The 18896-nt window shown below is 35.0% G+C and overlaps 7 protein-coding genes across 7 annotated transcripts; 2 read left to right on the top strand and 5 right to left on the bottom strand.

Annotated features, from left to right (window-relative positions):
- The first annotated feature begins 501 nt into the window (after positions 1–501).
- Tsp_06514 (DNA topoisomerase 3-beta-1 protein) lies at positions 502–3241 on the top strand. Its single transcript, XM_003378539.1, has 3 exons — positions 502–822; positions 886–2799; positions 3017–3241. The coding sequence occupies exons 1-3, from the start codon at positions 502–504 to the stop codon at positions 3239–3241; spliced, it is 2460 nt and encodes an 819-aa protein (XP_003378587.1).
- Positions 3242–6055: 2814 nt separating this feature from the next.
- Tsp_06515 (conserved hypothetical protein) lies at positions 6056–8462 on the top strand. The gene is made up of 9 exons (XM_003378538.1): positions 6056–6172; positions 6256–6381; positions 6431–6509; positions 6577–6629; positions 6683–6788; positions 7183–7289; positions 7351–7388; positions 8187–8285; positions 8342–8462. Exons 1-9 carry the CDS (start codon positions 6056–6058, stop codon positions 8460–8462), a joined length of 846 nt encoding a protein of 281 aa, XP_003378586.1.
- A 1460-nt stretch (positions 8463–9922) lies between these two features.
- On the bottom strand, positions 9923–10234 carry Tsp_06516 (conserved hypothetical protein). The gene has a single exon (XM_003378537.1). The coding sequence runs from the start codon at positions 10232–10234 to the stop codon at positions 9923–9925; it is 312 nt and encodes a 103-aa protein (XP_003378585.1).
- A 15-nt stretch (positions 10235–10249) lies between these two features.
- Positions 10250–10771, bottom strand: Tsp_06517 (hypothetical protein). Its single transcript, XM_003378536.1, has 3 exons — positions 10523–10771; positions 10370–10489; positions 10250–10333 (listed from the first exon to the last, which is right to left on the bottom strand). Exons 1-3 carry the CDS (start codon positions 10769–10771, stop codon positions 10250–10252), a joined length of 453 nt encoding a protein of 150 aa, XP_003378584.1.
- A 1020-nt stretch (positions 10772–11791) lies between these two features.
- Tsp_06518 (conserved hypothetical protein) lies at positions 11792–12433 on the bottom strand. The gene is made up of 2 exons (XM_003378535.1): positions 12119–12433; positions 11792–11902 (listed from the first exon to the last, which is right to left on the bottom strand). Exons 1-2 carry the CDS (start codon positions 12431–12433, stop codon positions 11792–11794), a joined length of 426 nt encoding a protein of 141 aa, XP_003378583.1.
- A 994-nt stretch (positions 12434–13427) lies between these two features.
- Positions 13428–15387, bottom strand: Tsp_06519 (26S protease regulatory subunit 8). Its single transcript, XM_003378534.1, has 9 exons — positions 15217–15387; positions 14769–14894; positions 14546–14707; positions 14323–14486; positions 14196–14272; positions 13967–14142; positions 13713–13823; positions 13560–13646; positions 13428–13481 (listed from the first exon to the last, which is right to left on the bottom strand). Exons 1-9 carry the CDS (start codon positions 15307–15309, stop codon positions 13428–13430), a joined length of 1050 nt encoding a protein of 349 aa, XP_003378582.1. The 5' UTR covers positions 15310–15387.
- A 1209-nt stretch (positions 15388–16596) lies between these two features.
- On the bottom strand, positions 16597–18110 carry Tsp_06520 (hypothetical protein). The gene is made up of 2 exons (XM_003378533.1): positions 18054–18110; positions 16597–17484 (listed from the first exon to the last, which is right to left on the bottom strand). Exons 1-2 carry the CDS (start codon positions 18108–18110, stop codon positions 16597–16599), a joined length of 945 nt encoding a protein of 314 aa, XP_003378581.1.
- Positions 18111–18896: the final 786 nt, after the last annotated feature.

Below are 18896 nucleotides of genomic sequence, written 5' to 3'. Positions count from 1 at the left end.
CATTGAACATTTATTTCCTTGAAAGCATTCTTATTTATTTACTTATTTGTTTTTTACGAAGTATTGCAATAATTTGATGATAATTTTGGTATTTTTATAGAGTTTCTAAAGATAACTTATTGGGTTATTTTTGGTTGACTGAAAAGATTTAATTTAAATAATGAGCGAATAATTTGTTACCACTTGTCATTCAGAGTGTGAATCATTGTTGCTGATTATTCAGTCCGATTATAGCTTGTTTGGACAATCGTTATTTATTCAGTGTGTAAAGATTACAACACATATACTGTGGTCGAACTGTTGCGTTGTTGAGAAAAACAGTTGCACTTCATTTAGTTAACGATGAAAGTGGTGTTGATGGTAGCGGAAAAGCCGCTGCTGGCGAAATCGATAGCAGAAATTTTATCCAATGGTCGAATGTCCACCAGACGTGGCTTCAACGGCGTCTGCTCTATTCACGAATTTGATGGCGACTTCTTTGGCCAGCCTGTGCGTTTCAAAATGACCTCAACTTGTGGTCACGTGATGACGATGAATTTTCCGAAAAAGTACAACGACTGGGATCGCGTGGATCCGGCCACGCTCTTCCACGCCGATGTGATCAAGGAGGAGGCGAATCCGAAATTGAAAATGGTGAACTTCTTGGCATCTGAAGGTCGAGGGGTGGATTATTTGGTTTTGTGGTTGGACTGCGACAAAGAGGGCGAAAATATTTGTTTCGAAGTGATCGACATTGTGCAACCGATGATGCGGCATCCGTACGACCAGCGGGCAATCTATCGCGCGCAGTTCTCCTCGTTGGCACCACAGGATATATTGAAAGTGAACAGTTTTGTTCAGTTTTGATTTTTTTTCTCAGCAGTGTAATACTAACATGCTTTTAAGGCTATGAGCAAACTGGGCAGGCCGAATAAATTGCAAGCCGTATCTGTGGACACGAGGCAAGAGTTGGACTTGCGCATCGGTTGTGCTTTTACCCGCTTTCAGACTCGTTTTTTTCACGAAAAATATGGCAACGTCGACAGTAAGCTAATTTCTTACGGTCCGTGTCAAACGCCGACGTTGGGATTTTGTGTGGCTCGTTTGGACGAGATGAAGAATTTCAAACCGGAGCCGTACTGGTCAATGCGAGCAGTTGTGACTAGTGATGGAGGTGGATCGACGATGACCGCCTCTTGGGCACGGCAACAGCTGTTCGATCAGGAAGTTTTCAACGTGCTTTTCAGTCGGGCAAAGAGGCAGCGTTTTGCCACCGTGGTCAGCGTGACTACTACTAAGAAGCAGAAACAGAAACCAGCCGCGTTGAATACTGTAGAATTGTTGCGCGTTGGCTCGTCTCGATTGCACCTCGGACCGCAGCAGACAATGCACCTGGCTGAGCATCTGTACACCAACGGTTTGATCAGTTACCCGAGAACCGAGACCACGCGGTATGCATCAAATTTTGATTTCCACTCAGTGCTGGGTCCGTTGGCCAAAAGTGGACAATTTGCTTCAGTGGCACAAGCGATTCTCGACCGAGGAGTCAGAATGCCGAAGAGTGGTCAGGATGCGGGTGATCATCCGCCAATTACACCGCTCGGTCATGTTGGTGAACCGAAATTTACGTCCACCAGCGAGGCTCGTCTGTACGAGTATGTGGTGTGTCATTTTCTTGCCACACTGATGGGCAATTGTGTATACGAGCTGAGGACGATTCAGCTCGATTTGGCCGGCGAGCGCTTCACGTTGACCAGCAGTCGGCCAATAGATCCCGGCTTTACTGAGGTGTTCACTTGGCAACAAGTGACTGCCAATGAGAACAGCTTGCCGGCCACCGTGAACGTCGGTGACCGGTGGAATGTGGTCGATCTGCTGATGGACCAAGGTCAGACTTCGCCGCCGGACCATTTGACCGAAACGGAATTAATCACGCTGATGGAACGGCACGGCATTGGCACTGACGCATCGATACCGGTTCACATCAACAACATTTGCCAAAGAAATTACGTCACCGTGCAAGAATCATCCAGGCGTCTGGTACCAACGCAACTTGGAGTGATTTTGGTACACGGATATTGGAAAATTGATTGCCAGCTAGTGGAAGCGGAAATGCGAAGTGCAATAGAGCATCAGTTGATGTTGATTGCTGACGGCCAAGCGAATCCTGCGTCAATGAAAGAGCACATATTGGACATATTTACTAAAAAATTCCACTATTTCGTGGAAAACGTGGCACTAATGGATGCTCTATTTGAGGACACATTTCAGACGTTGGCTGATTCTGGGAAACCGTTCAGCCGATGTGGGCGTTGTCGCCGATACATGAAAATTGTGCTTCAAGGGAAAAAACGCCTTTTTTGTGCAACTTGTCAATTGACTTATCCACTGCCCAGAGGGTCGACAATAAGTTTTCGTCCACTGAACGACGCTAAATGCCCGTTGGATGGCTTCGATTTGATATACTGCGTAAACGGCGGCAACGGAGGTGATCACGCACTTTGTCCATATTGTTATTCCAATCCGCCATTCGAAGATATGCGACCTGAACAAGCGTGTAACCGATGCACACACCCAACTTGTCCCTATTCGTCGCGAACCTTAGCCGTAGCCATTTGCGAATACTGTGCCAGAACGGCTGCAAAAAGTGCTTTCAGAGGTTCGTTGCTGTTGGACCCTGGATCGGCGCCAAAATGGCAACTTTGTTGCAATCAGTGTAAATTCAAGGTTCGTATATTCAAAGGCGCCAAAATGGTACGGGTTACGGATGACCATTGTCCCCAGTGCAACTCTAGATTGGTTCACGTGATTTATACGCAGGTTGGTTTGGTGACATGTTGGAATTTCTTTTTACTAATCCATATGCAGGACGAGTAAATTTTAAAAAAGAAAAAAAAATTTTTTTCTTTCTAGGCTGATAACCCTTTTACCGATGGTAAATCAGAGAAAAAACGTTGCGTCACTTGTGATGGTGAATTTCGAAAATTGTGTGGACTTGAACGGCAAGCCGACAGGCCAGTTGGTAAAAAATTCATAGGAACCACAAACAATTACTGTAGCACCGGCTTGCAAGAATCGACGGCGGCAAATCACAATCACAGTTACCCCAATCGGGCAAGAGGACGTCCACGTTTTCGTGGGCGTGGTTCAAGTCGAGGGCGGGGCAGAGGTGGTGCGCATCGACCATTTGCAAATTCACCTTCCAATTGTTCGATTCAAAAATTCCGTTCATGATTGTACTCTAGTGGAAAGCAAATATTAACATGACAACCATTGTTACATCTAATCAAAACTGCATCTATATATTTTCATGTGATTTGCTCAACTATTTTCAACATTGCTTATTGTTGGCTTTTCTTTTTTTCCCTTCTTGTTTGTTAAATAAAAGAAGTATTAACATTTTATGTTGGAAAAATTAAATTAAATTAACAATTAATAATTGCTGTAAATAAAAAGTTTGATAGTTTTAATTTAAATTTTAAAGTAAAAATAAAACAACATCTGAAGTGGATATTATTTCAAAAGCATTTTGTCACAGTCGAAAAGTGATTTGATGAATTTTCAACAGCAGCGACCGTATATTGTATTTGCTTCACTTTTTGTTTAATCGTCGAACCAAAAAGTGAACATAAAAAGCAACACCTGAAAGTGCATTTTAAAAAATTGTTTTATATTTAAATGCTAATATTTAGAATTGTTGTACAAGAAAATTAAACATGAAGCAGCAACAATTGCAGAAGAATTTAAGTATTATTTTAATAATGCTGTTTGTATCTGTTAATTGCATTGACGATGATGAAGAAAAAGTATTTGCGGTTGATATAGCATTAATTGTGGACAGTAGGAAAATTATCCCCGTGGCTGATCGATTTACAATAGCATACTGGCCGTTTGACTGTCACCGTCAGCTGCATCGTTTTTCTTGTTGTTGCATTTGGGGCTGTGTTGATAGCCGTCATCAGAGACCAGCATCCGGTCCTTCAAAAACAATTATCGAATAAGTTAATGAGCTGAGATTATGGGCATTACATTTCTTTTTCAAAATTTTCCATACGGCAAGGTAAACCAGAACATCATGTTAACCAGCCGACTGATCAATTGCATGAAGCACAAAATGCTCACGAATAATATGCAGAAATTTGGATAATTTGCTCGCGAAGAATAACATGATCGTGGTGTGATCAGCTTCATCCTATCAGAGTTTTCATACAATGTGTCAATTTCATTTTCTTCCTTTCAAAACAGTTTCTACTCCCATCGAAATTATGCATCTTAAAAAATTTTCAGAATCTTCCAGCATGCGTGCAAACGATTCAACTGATTTTTTTCTCATTAATCAATTGCAAAATAAATAATACTAAAAATAATTATTCTTTTTGAATTGCATACGTAATGTACGTGCATATTAATATACTCGATGCAACTTTAAAACACAACTGAAATCAATGCTGAACAAATATAAAACAAACAAATGAAACTTATCAGTAGAAAATTCAAAAAGCATGTTCAAAGCAAGCTCTATAGCAAGTTGTCACCATAGGTGGAAAATGTTTGCACAAGTGCAAAACTGATTTTCGATTGAGAACAATAGCAATGTGTAATTAAGCATACGAACAGAAAAATATTAGAAAAGCTAAGTCGATTACACACAATGCAGCACTGTCTGATCGTTGGTATAATATGGAAAGCTTTCAACAAGAACTTAAAATACCTAAACAGCATGAAATAAAAAAGATTTTACAAATTTCAAAATAAAACTTGAAAAAATTGAAATCATAAACAGCATTTGGAAAAAAATCAAAATTATGCAGGAAAAAAATGTAAAACGATAAATAGGAAAGTAAACATGCAGCGCTTCATACTATTCATCTATTTTAAAAAGAATTTATTCAACTTCATACAAAAATTTGCTTGTTTGAAGCATCAACAAATTATTAGCCAGTAAAATCTATTTACGTTATATACATATATATATATACTTTTATATTTTCTGTTTATATTATCTATATATACTAAAACAACTGTGCGAGTCAACAAATAAAACCAATAAAATTTTTAAATTAGTAAGAGAATTCTGCAATTGAAAAGAAATTCATCCTAATTTAATCATCTCTGCTTCTTGCAAAACAATAAATTCCTGTATCGAGATAGAAAATTATTTTTTACGCATGTATGTAATTATGTGCAAAGTACAAAAGCGATATATTCATCATGTGAATGAAATTAATGTACATAAATTGTGAAGAAGCAAAAGTTGGAATACATGACGTCATCTTGTTTGTAGTTCTGCTGTTGTTTGTATGAAAGGGTTTGTTTATTTTAGTTTCCAAACGTCACTAAACAAATAATATTTTTTTAAAGAAATTTTGAAAGTTGAAAAGTTTTAAAGTTTTTTTTAAAAATCCTTCAATTTTGTTTTCATTTCTAAGCCTGAAGGTTTGCTTTATTCATAATTTTTTACAACTTTTTCAGATATAACTTGATTTTCTTCTTTGTTTACTGTAGTAATAAATTTTTTATATTTCGCATTGCTTATTTAAATATGGACATGTCACCTGACATCTCAGCTAGTACGTTAACGTCTCAAACCGAAACAATAAGTTGTGCTTCAGATGATTCGTACCGAATAAGGCGAGCACGAAACAATAATTCGGTTCGGAAAAGCAGAGAAAAAACTCGTCAAGTGTTTCAAGAAAAACTTGATCGTGTGAAATTTTTGAAAGAAGAAAATGCCAAGCTGGAGATGCACATGCTGCATTTGAAAGCGCAACTGAAAACTCTGGAAGAGAAAGCATTTCCCCGAAAAAATGTATCACCGCAAAATCATTGTGAAGAGTAACGGTGTTGTGAAATGGTGTTTACAGATGGTTCTCTTTGTATAATTTTTTTGGAATTATTTTTGATTATTGCCTGATTTGTGTTGATTTTTTGAATGTTATTTTATTAAAGATTGCTTTTTTTCTACCCTGTTTGATGAAATATGCGGATGCAATGCCGAAAAATATATTTTAATTGTTTAGAGTGGTGGCGTATTTTGATTTTAGTGTTTTCAGCATACAAAATGTCTGATGTAATAATGAACGGCAAGAAGTTCGACAAAATATATGAGGATATTGTTGAAAACGCTTGCATAGCACATGAAATTCTTCGTAAATGTAATGGTTTTGCTGTGGAGACGATCTGTAAAGAAAGGGTAAAGTGTATTGTTTTTGAAATTATTTGGTTACTGTTTCAGCGTTGTTATTGTGATTTCAGTAATGTTAACATTATTTTAAGGGAATAAATTTAATGGAAGTGAAATTTCATGTACTTATGAATTATGTCGCACTGCTTAAGTATATCATACTAAAGAATTCAGTCGGTAAAGATTCAGCAGATGAAAGCTTAGTTGAAATAAGCACGGTAATAGAGTAGTTGATGTATTTTTTTTTCTTAGTAGTATGGTTTTAAGGTGTTAGGAAGGACACGTCCGTTAATAGAAAAAATGAGCAATGAAATGCAAAAGCTGTTGGAAGCAGTGAGTTCTGATGGTAATTGAATGCAACATTTCACAATTTATAAGTGCAATTTTACTGTTCGCGAATTTTACCTATTGAGGCACTGTTGACTGTATTGCTGATGAAGCTGAGCTAGCAGCTGTGATCGAACAAGTAACATTATTTGTTTGATTAGGTGTAAATAACATTTTATTTTCAAATTTTAGGATGAAGGTAAAAATGCTGATAACTGTATTGTATTGCAAATGCAAGATAAGTATAAAAACGATGTTCAACTATACATTTTTCCAAAATTAATAACTACTCATTACCGTAAATATACTATTTATGCAAATTGTTTTGGAAAGACAGCAACTTATGCATTTATTTTGGCATCATCTTGCAGTGTTAAATTTTTGAGAGATGTAGAACTTTATTCCATTTTTGACAACATCCATTTTGCAATGTCAGAACTGATAAGCGAAATATTTACACTGGCATGAATATCAATTAAAAGTGTGTCCTGTGCTTTTTATTATTTTCAAATATGATAAGAAAACTGCTATTTGCTGAGTTATTATCTTTTTTTCACAATAGATTTATTGCACTGCTGCATTTTATATTTGTATTACTTCTTATTTTGATCATATGTTTGATGTTGATTTGAAAATTTTCAAAAGTTCTGTTGAAGTGAAGAATGATAAAAAAAATAATGTTGTTGGTTTAGATGAGCAAGATGGTCAAGACATTGGGCATATTTGCCGATGTTTTACTTATTCGACCGTAATTGATGACAATAAATTGCAGTATTCTCATGCAGACGAAGATATTATGGTAAATAAAACGCGTATTTTTTCGATGTTTAACTGGATGGAATAGTTGACTTTTATTTAAGGATCAGCAAGAAGGAAACGAACAGCAGAGTGGCACGGAGTTTGAATTTTTTAGACATATTTTGTTCTGTCATACTGTGTCAGCAATAAGCTTGTGAATTTAGATGTGAAGAAGAGTTCGTTGCAGTTCGATTAAATGATCCAAAGAAGAAAGATGGAAATCAGGTGAATTTTCAAGCTTGCTTGTATGATTCTGCGCAGCTTTTCACTTCTGAAGGGGAATCATTAATTAAACATCTTTATTTAATAGTTTAGATTTGTGCGAATATTTGAAGCGAAATTGGAATCTATTTTTTCATTATTGAAATTGCATTTTTTAATAATTTTGTTTTTTAGCCGTTAGAAAAGCAATTTCAAAAAATTTTATTTAATGACATTTATAATTTTTAGAAATACTGATATGTCTGATAGTACTTTTCTATTTCAGAATGGAAAAATGCCGTAAAGTGAGAACAGCTGTAAGTCAGAATGGAAATGAAAAAATGAAAAGTAGAAAACTCAAATCAAATGGATGATTCAGTGAATGATTAATTGATGTAATGGGCGATTATATGATTGAATGATGGCGTTGATTTTGTTTTGTGAAAATTGATTTAATGAGTAGCAGTGATTAAGTCTTTCATTGCAAAATATCAAAGGCAATTGTATTTCAGGATAGTGATTTTAAACGAATATTTTTGATACTGCTCTGCAGATGTTAATAAAATTTGCAAATTTTGTTTTGATTCGTTTGCACCTTGTGTAGCACTTTGTCAACATTTATGCAAAACTCACAACTGCATATGTGAAGAGCATGTTGCTTATACTACGTTATACTCTTTAATTCTTTAAATTTCAGTATTATTTTTAATATTATTCGACTGGACGGTGACATAAGTCATACACAGTTACTAGAATTACGTGACATCTTACGTTATCTAACAGAACCAACAGACACGTGATGAACTTCATCACTGACGGGGGAGTGTTATTAAATATTTATTTAGTGCACAGAACTTGCTTAGCACTAGGTGCACCAATTTCGAGACGTTGTGCGTGTGTTCTCATTAGAAGTCCAGAATTTGCGACCATAACTATGTGTCGTCTGCTGCTTTTATTCACTGGTATTCAGTGAACAGTGCATTCATACCAACCAGTACAATTCATCTCATTTTAAGAAAAGATTACACAGTGATATCAACTGAAAAAGTATGAAACGAACGACATTAAACGAGCAAGGGGCTCTTTGCTTAAAACATTATCATACGAATTAAACTTATTTCAAAAAATATGCTTGCAAATATATTTTTTTAACAAAAACGAAAAAATCTATTTCAAAAATATAGTGAAGTTCCGTTAACCGCGGTCATCAGGGGACAAAAATTGGAACCGCGGCTTAATTTACCATATGGATAATCAGGTATGTTTAGGCGCAATTGCATACCTTATTCCACATATGCAGTATCTGCTTACTAATGCGCAAAAAATCAAAACGTGCGATACAAATCTAGTCCTTTGGAAGCCAATCAATTATTATCATTTGCTTCTTAGCTTGGTAACAGCCTATTGCAGCCGTGCTTGTACTCCTTGCTGTTCAAAATAATCTGCTAGGACCTGCGCAGCCTTTATAGTCTCTATTATAATTTAACTTTTTAATACATATATTCAGATTCCTGAGATTGATCAACCTGCTTTATAAGTGCCTTACAATATAGCAGCAAAAATTCCAACTGTATTACATAATCTTTGCACATTTCTTGTTCATTTTTTTCAAACCATTCACTCATTCAAATTACACAGCTACAGAAAGGCATTTTATTTTACAATATTTTTCCATATTTTAAAGGATAAACTACCATTTCAAACTTACAATCAAAATCAAACGACTAAGACGTCTGTGAATACATTCCATACTTCTCTACCTCAAGCAAAACTAAAGCATTGACATTAATTTATCATTCTTAACTTCAATTAAGTTGCCTTTCAAAAAATTTGCAATGCAACAAAAATATATTACAAATAGAATGTAATATAACCATTATGCAATACAGCAGCAGTATTACAAAATGTAAATGGTTTGGTCCAGTTCGGTCCTACTTTTCACCGCGTTTTCTTATTGGTCGTTGACCGCGCTATTTTATTGGGCCATCAAGTCGTTGTCTTCTTGGTTTTTCTTGTCTGATTGCTCATTGATTCAAATCTTTCCCTTGTGATTAGCTGTAATATATTTTCATTTCATTGGTTCAAATATTCCATTTAGGATTACGTAACTTTAATGGTAGTGACGTAACATTAATAATGGAAATATTTATTACTGAAAAATTTTATTGTGTCTGTTTGAAGTTTTGTCATTCATTGAAATTTTGTTTATTTAAATATATTATTTGTGGTAAAGTTTATACTTTCTCATGATCAGCATTTCCGAAAATAATTTTAATCATTGTTCTCTATTTTATTGTACCACAGTGACGTATACCAAATGCAATAGCAACAATTCAGAAAAAACAACACAAAAAATAAGTTAAATAGTGATTTTTATTTTTCACTAGCCAACAGCAGCAACAACAACAATAAACAGCACATAACTGAACAAAATTAACAAAGAGGAAAGGACGGAAAAGGAAGTGGAAAGGTGTATCTCAATTTGTATGCCATTCCTTCAAAAACGAGAGACGTACTTCCGCTACAATTTTGTGCAAGATGTAGCTCAGGTACATCACCCATAACAAAAAAACAGAACAGGAAATGATTCAAATAACTCTCAATCAAACCCAAAGCACAGAACTCGAACGCAGGACCAACCGAAAATGAATTTGAGAGTTTTGAATTCCATTTTAAATAACCCTTTGCCGTCACTGTCCTTGTTTTCCGTCTGCATCGGGCATCATTTTCACCTATCATTACCATACTTTCTCTGAGGCATCATCCGGCAAACTGATTGCGCATATCCTGCACTTGATACGCCATGTCACTGACCTTATCCACCATCTCAAACGAGCAGCAGTTCTGCATCCGGTTATAAGCTTTCAGTCTTCATCTCACTGCTGATCTGCTGAATAAATTCCACATTGATTTTTGAAGTTTTTCATGTATCACATGTGAAACAACTGATGCTCCGCTCCTTGCATCCAGGTATCTCTTTGAGAGCAAAGCGTCCTTGCACTGAATGCCCTATCACTTGGCTTTGAAGGTTACTGGCCCGATGACTTTAACCACATGAGACGGTCCTATTAATAAACGACGTAGCTTCCCGTCAGTGGTTTGCTCTGGATTCTGAAGCTTTTCCCTTTCACAACCTGGAATGGCTGGTAGAATTGTCGCCTGAATCAATCTGCTTCGCATTATCTGGAGCAGATGCTTCACACAGCGTCTCTGAGTTTCTTGTATGGAGTCTGTGGAATATCTGTAGATTATGTCAACCGGTAGCCTCACTACAAAGAGCATTTTGTACAAGTTGACGCCCGTAGTCAAGTGAACTCATGTCCTGTACGCTAACAGAGCTAGCTGCAGATTAGGGACCCACTTAAAAGAGTTGCTGGCGATTGCTACTGACAGCATGGTTTAATATCCACTTTCCATTTGACCATGCGAATGACGTTACTTCCTGTACGTTCACTTCAGTCACTGAATCTTAAGCAAGCGGCACATTTGCCTAATGAAATCGAACGTACGAATGCTTCCTTGATCATTTATAATTTCTTCTGGTACTCCAATATGGCTGAAAACATGACGAACCAAAACGTCTGCTGTCGTACATGCCTCAATGTTTTTCGTTGGTATAGCTTCTGCCAATTTCATGAAGTAATCAGTGACAAATAGTATATAACGATTTCGTCGTCAAGTTTCCGGAAATGGACCAAGGAAGTGAATTCGGATCCTCTGCATCAGGTTGTCAGCAGCTGAGGCTAAAGAAGAGCCTTTGGTTTCAATGATGTACCAAGTTTTTTCCGCGTGCAGTCATCACAACTGGTGCACCAATTCTCAAAGTTCGCTATTTGATTTGGCCATATTAAAGTGTTTAATACAACGTGCTACTGATAACCAATGTGATAAATCGCACCGCAGCCGACCAACAACCGAATACCACGCACCAACACCAACTAACTATCTCCCCTCACGCCAACCAACCACCGTAATCTTACTGATGATAAAGTATAACAACTTTTTTCAACCAATCGGTCGCCAGGCCTTCTTGCGGTGGTGAATTTCTCTCTCTGTCTCTCTCTCCCTCTCTCTATCTCTCTCTCTCCCTCTCTCCCTCTCTCTTTCACCGTCCGAATTGATCTTACGGCCAACTACTCTTCTTGAGGAAGACATGTGTGGTAAATTATTTACAAAACGACCCCCAAACAATCATTTCAGATATTTATTACACCATGCTACTAACAATCACCACAAAAAAAATCACAACACAACCGACTCACACCAAAATCGCGCACCACCAATATGCCACGTGCCTCCGCACTACCGTACTTCGCCACCGATCGTCAGGTCTAAATGCTGCAACGGTAGCTGAGTGCTACGATATCGTGGTCCATGATCAACTCGGCCTTTCCTGATTTTCCTTCGTTGACTCTGGAATACAATAGGCCTCATCTGCTATCCGGTACTGTTACACACTGCTTCACAATACCGTTACTCATTGCAATGATTTTGCGGGTGATACATTTTTTCGGGGAAATGCTTTCTCTTCCAGAGTTTTCAGTTATGTTTTCAAATGTAGTGTGTGCATCTTTAGTTTCGCATTTTCTTTTTTTTAAATTTCACACAATCACGTTTTTCTTGAAACACCTGACGAGTTTTTTCTCTGCTTTTGAGATCTTGCGTGCAGCGTGAATTTCCCTCTGTCCGTGTCTTGAGTCGAATACAGTCCACTACTTCCCATCTGACAAAAGTGTTGTCAGACCACCGAACCTGAGCATCGCTACCTTCATAAGCCGTTTGTCCGTACATTTTCTGGTCCTCTGAGCCGGATCTTTCGTGAAGCAAGCATCCTACGGACAGTGAAGTAATGACGGCTTCAGCTGCCAGAGCAAGGTCGAAAAAACTGGCGGCGAACCTGAATCTGCCGAATGCGCTCCTAAAAGAGCTGGATGAGCTATGCATCGCCTCCGTTAACGCATACGAGATTGAGGATCAGATCTCAATTTCTGAGCGTCTGTATCTCGATACTGAGGCACTCCTGACTGAGCTGTTGCAGAACCTGGAAGAGAATGAAACGCGGAGAGCAACTGAAGATTGGTCGAAGTATCGAAAGACCTTCAGACTGCGAAAGGGGATAGACCCGATTTCTCCACTGACTCCGCCCACTTTTTCGCAGTAAAATTTCATTGGTTGTTGCTCTGAAGCGCACCTCTAAATTTCATTTGTTGTCACTCTTCTGCATTTTATTTGTCAAATCTTATTTTATTCTATTTGTCAAATTTTATTTCATTCTATTTGTCAAATTTTTTTTCTAACCTTTTGACTGTTTTATAATAATTCTGTTGTTCTCAGATTGAGAAAAGTAAGAGGATGAAATTACGATGAAAAAATAAACAATACAGATACAATGCAATATATATATATATACTTTACAAAATACTTACTTTACATATATATATATATATATATATATATATGTAAAGCCCATACTTGTATCTATTGCTTGCTTTGAGCGAAAAATAACTCGTATATACATCAATTTGAAAATAAAAATCAGCGCCACATTGTTTATTTTATCAACAAACAACATTAAAGTCTGTTTTGTAAAACTTTTTCAGTTCATTAAGCGCACTCTGCAAAGAAAGTTACGACACGGGTCTATTTGTCCATTTGCTTTGCTTCTTTTAAATTCATAATACTGAAAATGCAAGTCGCTTTTTGAAATATTAAACAATTTTGATATATTTCATTTGTTTGAAAATTCAGATTACTCTGATATATGTTTGAATCAAAATATTGTATATTTATTGTTCATGCAATAAACAGTACGAGCTGCTTACAAAATTAGAATTTTCGTATTTTTCCCACTTTATGCAGAATTCATTGCTTCCTAATTTTCATTACAAAGTGTTGTTAACAATATAAGAAAAACGCTATTAAAAAACTGAAAAGAATATCATTTCCACAATTTTTTCAAAGACATGTTTTTCTCTGAGTCTTTCTTCATAACCTATAAACCAAAAATAAAAATACAAGCATATGATATCTATAAATAAAATAAGAAATGAAATCTATAAAATACAATCACCTTTGTCACCGCCATTTCAAAATCGTCCTGTGTAACATGAATACGACGTTCCCTCAACGCATACATGCCAGCTTCAGTGCATGCAGACTATATAAACAGAACAAATTTCTAATTATCTTTAATTAATGTGTTTAAAAGATGTGAACATTTTACTTTCACTTCTGCTCCGGTTGCTCCAACTAAACTCTCTGCAATTTTTGACAGATTTATTCCTCGAGTCATATTCATTTTTCTCGAATGAATGCGTAGAATATCAAGACGTGCCTATAAATTATATTTATGCATCTATCTACATCTACATATACAGTGCAATATTTTTTAAACACTTTAGTATTTTAATTTGTTATACGAAGCACTTGATTTACCAAAATGTCAAAATAAGAAAACAATAAAAAAACTAAATTTACTTTTTCATCAGGAGCTGGGAATTCTATCTTTCGATCAATTCGACCCGGACGTAGCAAAGCCGGGTCCAAGATATCAATACGGTTCGTCGCCATGATAACTTTAATATTTTTCGTTGCTTCAAAACCGTCCAACTGATTCAACAATTCCAACATCGTCCGTTGTACTTCACTGTCACCTAAATAATGTTTCAAATAAATGATACAACACAGAAAATAGTAATGCACATACTGCCACTATTGGAATCAATTCTCGAAGAACCAATGGAATCAATTTCATCCATGAAAATTATCGATGGTGCATGTTCTCTAAAATATTCTTTCATTTCAACATTAAAAATAAATAGAAAAAAAATTACCTGGCCATAACAAATAATTCACGAACCATTCTAGCCCCTTCCCCAATAAATTTCTGAACAAGTTCCGAACCGCTGACACGGATAAAGGTACATTCCGTGTGATGTGCCACAGCTCTGGCCAACAGAGTTTTCCCCGTTCCCGGTGGTCCATAAAGAAGAACTCCCTAATTATGAATAGTTAACAAAACAACATAAACTGAATGCGTTTGTTCGTATATTCTACTTTTGGCTGCTCAATGCCTAAGGCTTCGAAAAGCTCTGGATGTTTCACTGGCAATTCTATCACCTCTTTAATTTCCTTGATCTGCTTGTCTAAGCCACCAATCATTTCATATGTTGAATCTGGAACTTTTTCAACCATCATCAAACTTACCAGTGGATCAACCTGAAAAATGTCTTTCATTAGAAATGAATGATCATTCACCGTCAAACAGGTTAAAACGTACCTTATTCGGCAAAATTTTATGCAATACATAGCTGTCCGCTCTCAAAGCCACGCGACTATTCGGAGTAATTTTGCCAATGTCAATATTTTTGTCTACATCCACAACGTACTTTCCTTCAGGATGAACCTAAAACAATTTTCCAGTCCAATTACAACTTTAAACTTATGATCACGAAGCTGTTTCGAAAAATCATACTATTTAAATATTTACATTAAACAGATAATTAACTGCAACTTATGCTGCTAAGTTTGTAATATAAACAAAAAAACTAATAATGCATTACACGATTAATTTAACAACAACAACAACAACAACAATAATAATAATAATAATAATAATAATAAAGATAATGAAAAAAATAATAATAAATAGCGTTATAACCATATCAAAAATATTCAAGTTAAATAAAATAAAAAAAACTATAAATAAAACAAACATTGGAACTTGCTTTGACGAGAACTTTCTTCTTATCCATTACTCTTACTACTTCACCAACATAAGAACCTTGTTCATGTAACAGACTCAATTCTTCCTTCAACATTCGAACTTTTGCATTTAGTTCATTACGCTGGGCAGTCAAACGTCGAAGGTTTCTACTTTTTTCACTAAGTTCGAACTGAAAAGAACATTGGAAGCACAATAAAAGCGAAAGTTCGATTATATTACAAAATTAACAGTGTAAAATTCTAGTAATAAATTCACCTCAAGGTCTTCAAATTTTTTTCGAAGGTAAACTCTGAAACCACCATCGGTAGAAAGAGGATCGTCAATAATCATAGGTTCTTCCTGAAAAATTAGAAATTGTATTATCAACAACTGAACAACGCAAAATTCATCAGAATCACAATAAATTCGACAAATATTTGTTTATAATTTAAATGTTACTTTAAATAATCATAAAACAATATACATATTACACTGAGTCACGATTTATTCAACTTACTCGCAACATGATGCTTCGCAGTAATTCGACAAGTAACAGGCAGTTAATGATACAGTACTTGTATGTAATGCAAGTATAATTTAAATAAAATAAATACAAGTATCTTGAACTTTATAAAATAAAATAAACTTTTTTGAAGAACTTTCATTTTAGAGTTGAAAGGTAATAAAATTTTGTTTTTTAAATTAATTCTAAACATAATATTAAAAAACGGTTAAAACTTTATTTTTCAAATGCTTTGGTTCGTTTTATTCCAAATTGGGTGCAAATAAATTCCAAAAATATTATTTTTTTACCTTAATTTATTCAAATATAAAAATTATGCAAGTAAAACTGAATAGAAACGTATTTTTTACATGCTACACCAACATAACATTGACTGAATATCACAGTATGAAATGTTTATCATTTATTCCTGCTACTCATTTTATCATTGTATAACGTAAAATATTCAATTTAATATATTAGATTTTTTATATTTTTTTAAAATTTTTATGTGAATTAACAATGCTTGTTGACTTGCATTGAGAAGTTGAATTTGCTTTTTTCAAATTGATATATTTTTCTACCCAAATAACAGAGTTAAACAATTTTGTTTCACAAGTAGAGAAAATAGTTTACTTTCAAATGAAGCATATGTAAATGATTAAGAATTGCATAAACTTTCCAATAAACATATTCGGCAAAGTGATTTGAAATAAACTGAAAAACGTAATTTTCTGTTGACAGTGAAATGAACAATAGTAAAAAAAAAAGTAAAACAGTGCATAAAACAAACTCACCGCTTTGTTGCCTATTGCAAGTATTACAGTCGAAATATGAATAGTGAGAAAAATGTTTTTAAAAACAACTCGCAGCAATTCCATTTTATGAATAAAATAAAAATCAATTTTCTTTTTCGTCATCGTCCTGGTCTTGCAAAGATTCTGACGAAACAGAGAAAAAAAATGTTTTGCATTTTCCGCAGAAAGATGGAATTCCAGTTTCAGATACTACACTTTCATCTGGTTCAATTATCACAGCATCACTTTCAATATGTGAACAAGACGCTGTAACTTCAGAATTCTTCTTTAAATGCAGGGGAAAGGAAAAACTGGAAAATAGAATGTACTTTTTGGGACGTAGACCGTTGGTCACAACAGAAGGAAAGCGAACAATTTCAGATTTGTTGGATATAGGAATAATTTTTCTGAGGCTGAATAGAAACTTATCCCTGTACGAATACGAGAGCTCGTGCAGAAAAAAATTCACTCTCACTAATTTTGGAATTGTAGAACTCTTCGACGTGCCGACAATCAATTCGGATAGAAATTCGGAAATTTTTTCCGACAATTGCGTGCCCATCTGTCGCTGTACGCTTTCCAGAGCTAACTTTATCTCTTCGCGCTTGCAGGAAAAACCCATTTCCACGCAAAACCAATAACACTCGTTCTTCTTATCTTCCAACTCCGGATTTTGCATCATTCTAACATTACCTGGATCTCTGGAACGACTTGGCATTTCTTGGAATTTTGTAGGGCCCAAAATTTTTTCGATATCAATTCCTCGAATCAGCGATTCATCCAACATCCACGTTGAAGCAACATTACATAATCGTTCATCGGTGATCTCAGAGCATAAACTATAACGTTCGTATAAATTCACCGTGATAACATTTTCTTCTAAATTATGGTTCCTATTCGCCAGTGGTCGTAGTTTGTTTTCTTTCGAATCTCTACTGGAGTTCATTATTGATAACCACAGCTTAAACTTCCACAGCACTTGTTGAAAGCCCTATATATAAAAAATACTTCAACATTTGTATATTGTTTACTTCACCAATTTTTATTGATTTCATTTTTACCTAATTTTTCCAGAACGGAAACCGTCAGCACTGGCAGTATGAATTTGAATATGAATTACCTTACCTGTCGAGTACAGTGTCACAAATAAAGTATAATCAAGTTAATCAAGTATACTGATGATCATAAAATACTACTGAAGTTTATGAAAATTTATTTTAAATCAACAACTTTGCAAAATTTTTATTATACATTCTGATAACTTCACATGTATTGCCTATAAATGACCAAATTATTCAGCATTATTGAGCAAATTTTACCACTGAATAATGTATTCCTGATTTTTTTTACAAGGCGTATGTGCTATTAAATTAATACTGCTAATTTTTTATACTCTCTTTTACCGTCAGTTTTGATATACTGTTATAATTTTCATCAAATCACTGCACGTGATTTATGAATCATTTTCAAATTTCTGCTCATTCAGCATGTTTGAAGTTAAAATTTTTTCATATGTATCAAATCAAGCAAGACTAAAAATTTTTTAAGAATGTTTCACACGGTCACTGTGCTCTGTACATTGTCATCGAGTCCTGAGTCCAACAGCCTTGTAAACATTTCTCTAAACAAGTGCTAATACTAGGTGCCTGTATCTTTTATTATCTAAACAATTATAATTAATGTTATACGGCTGCATTTATAATATATGTTTTCTGAATTGAAAGTTGTTTTTCATTCTCATCTGAATCTCTGATCTTAGTTAAATTGGGTTCCAGGTTGACTAATTTTTCCAACCAAAGACATGTGACTTGGCACAAACAACTTGCGAAACATTGGCTTCAGGCTGTGCACAAAAAAGTCAAAATTGAATTGAATTTAAATGAACAGAATTTAATGGCAATTTTTAGTGCACCTGAATCATCTCTTGTCGACCATTTCGAAATTCCACGTTCAGAGTAACTACGATTACTGATCCAAACTTGTGCTGAAAACCACGCGTTTAATACAGTTTTCTTTTTATACGTTCGCTATTTTATGCTGTTTGCGTAATATTTTTGCTTTTATAGTTCTTGTTTGTTTATTTACTTTTTTAAAACCCTCGTTCGACTAAAGTGAATAGTTGAATTTCTGCTTCATAATAGGTTTTGAATGGTATTCATCATTCAGCTCTCATTAAAATTAAATATTTGTGTTTATTGAGGGCATTCAAAATATCTGCAACATAATGTTGTTATAACTAATTAGATAACGTTTGCTTGCAAAACTGAAAATAATTAAGAATTTCATTGACGTTCCAATGTTTATCCTTTTTAATGTTGCTTCATTTTAATTTAATTTGTTTTCTGTTGCTTTCGAAATTGTTTCAACTAAAATATAAATTGACATTCAAAAAACTGTGATTAT

The sequence above is a fragment of the Trichinella spiralis genome (assembly GCF_000181795.1).
Source record: "Trichinella spiralis strain ISS 195 chromosome Unknown Scfld4, whole genome shotgun sequence".
NCBI lineage: Eukaryota > Metazoa > Nematoda > Enoplea > Trichinellida > Trichinellidae > Trichinella > Trichinella spiralis.
This window is presented reverse-complemented; position numbering and strand designations above follow the sequence as displayed.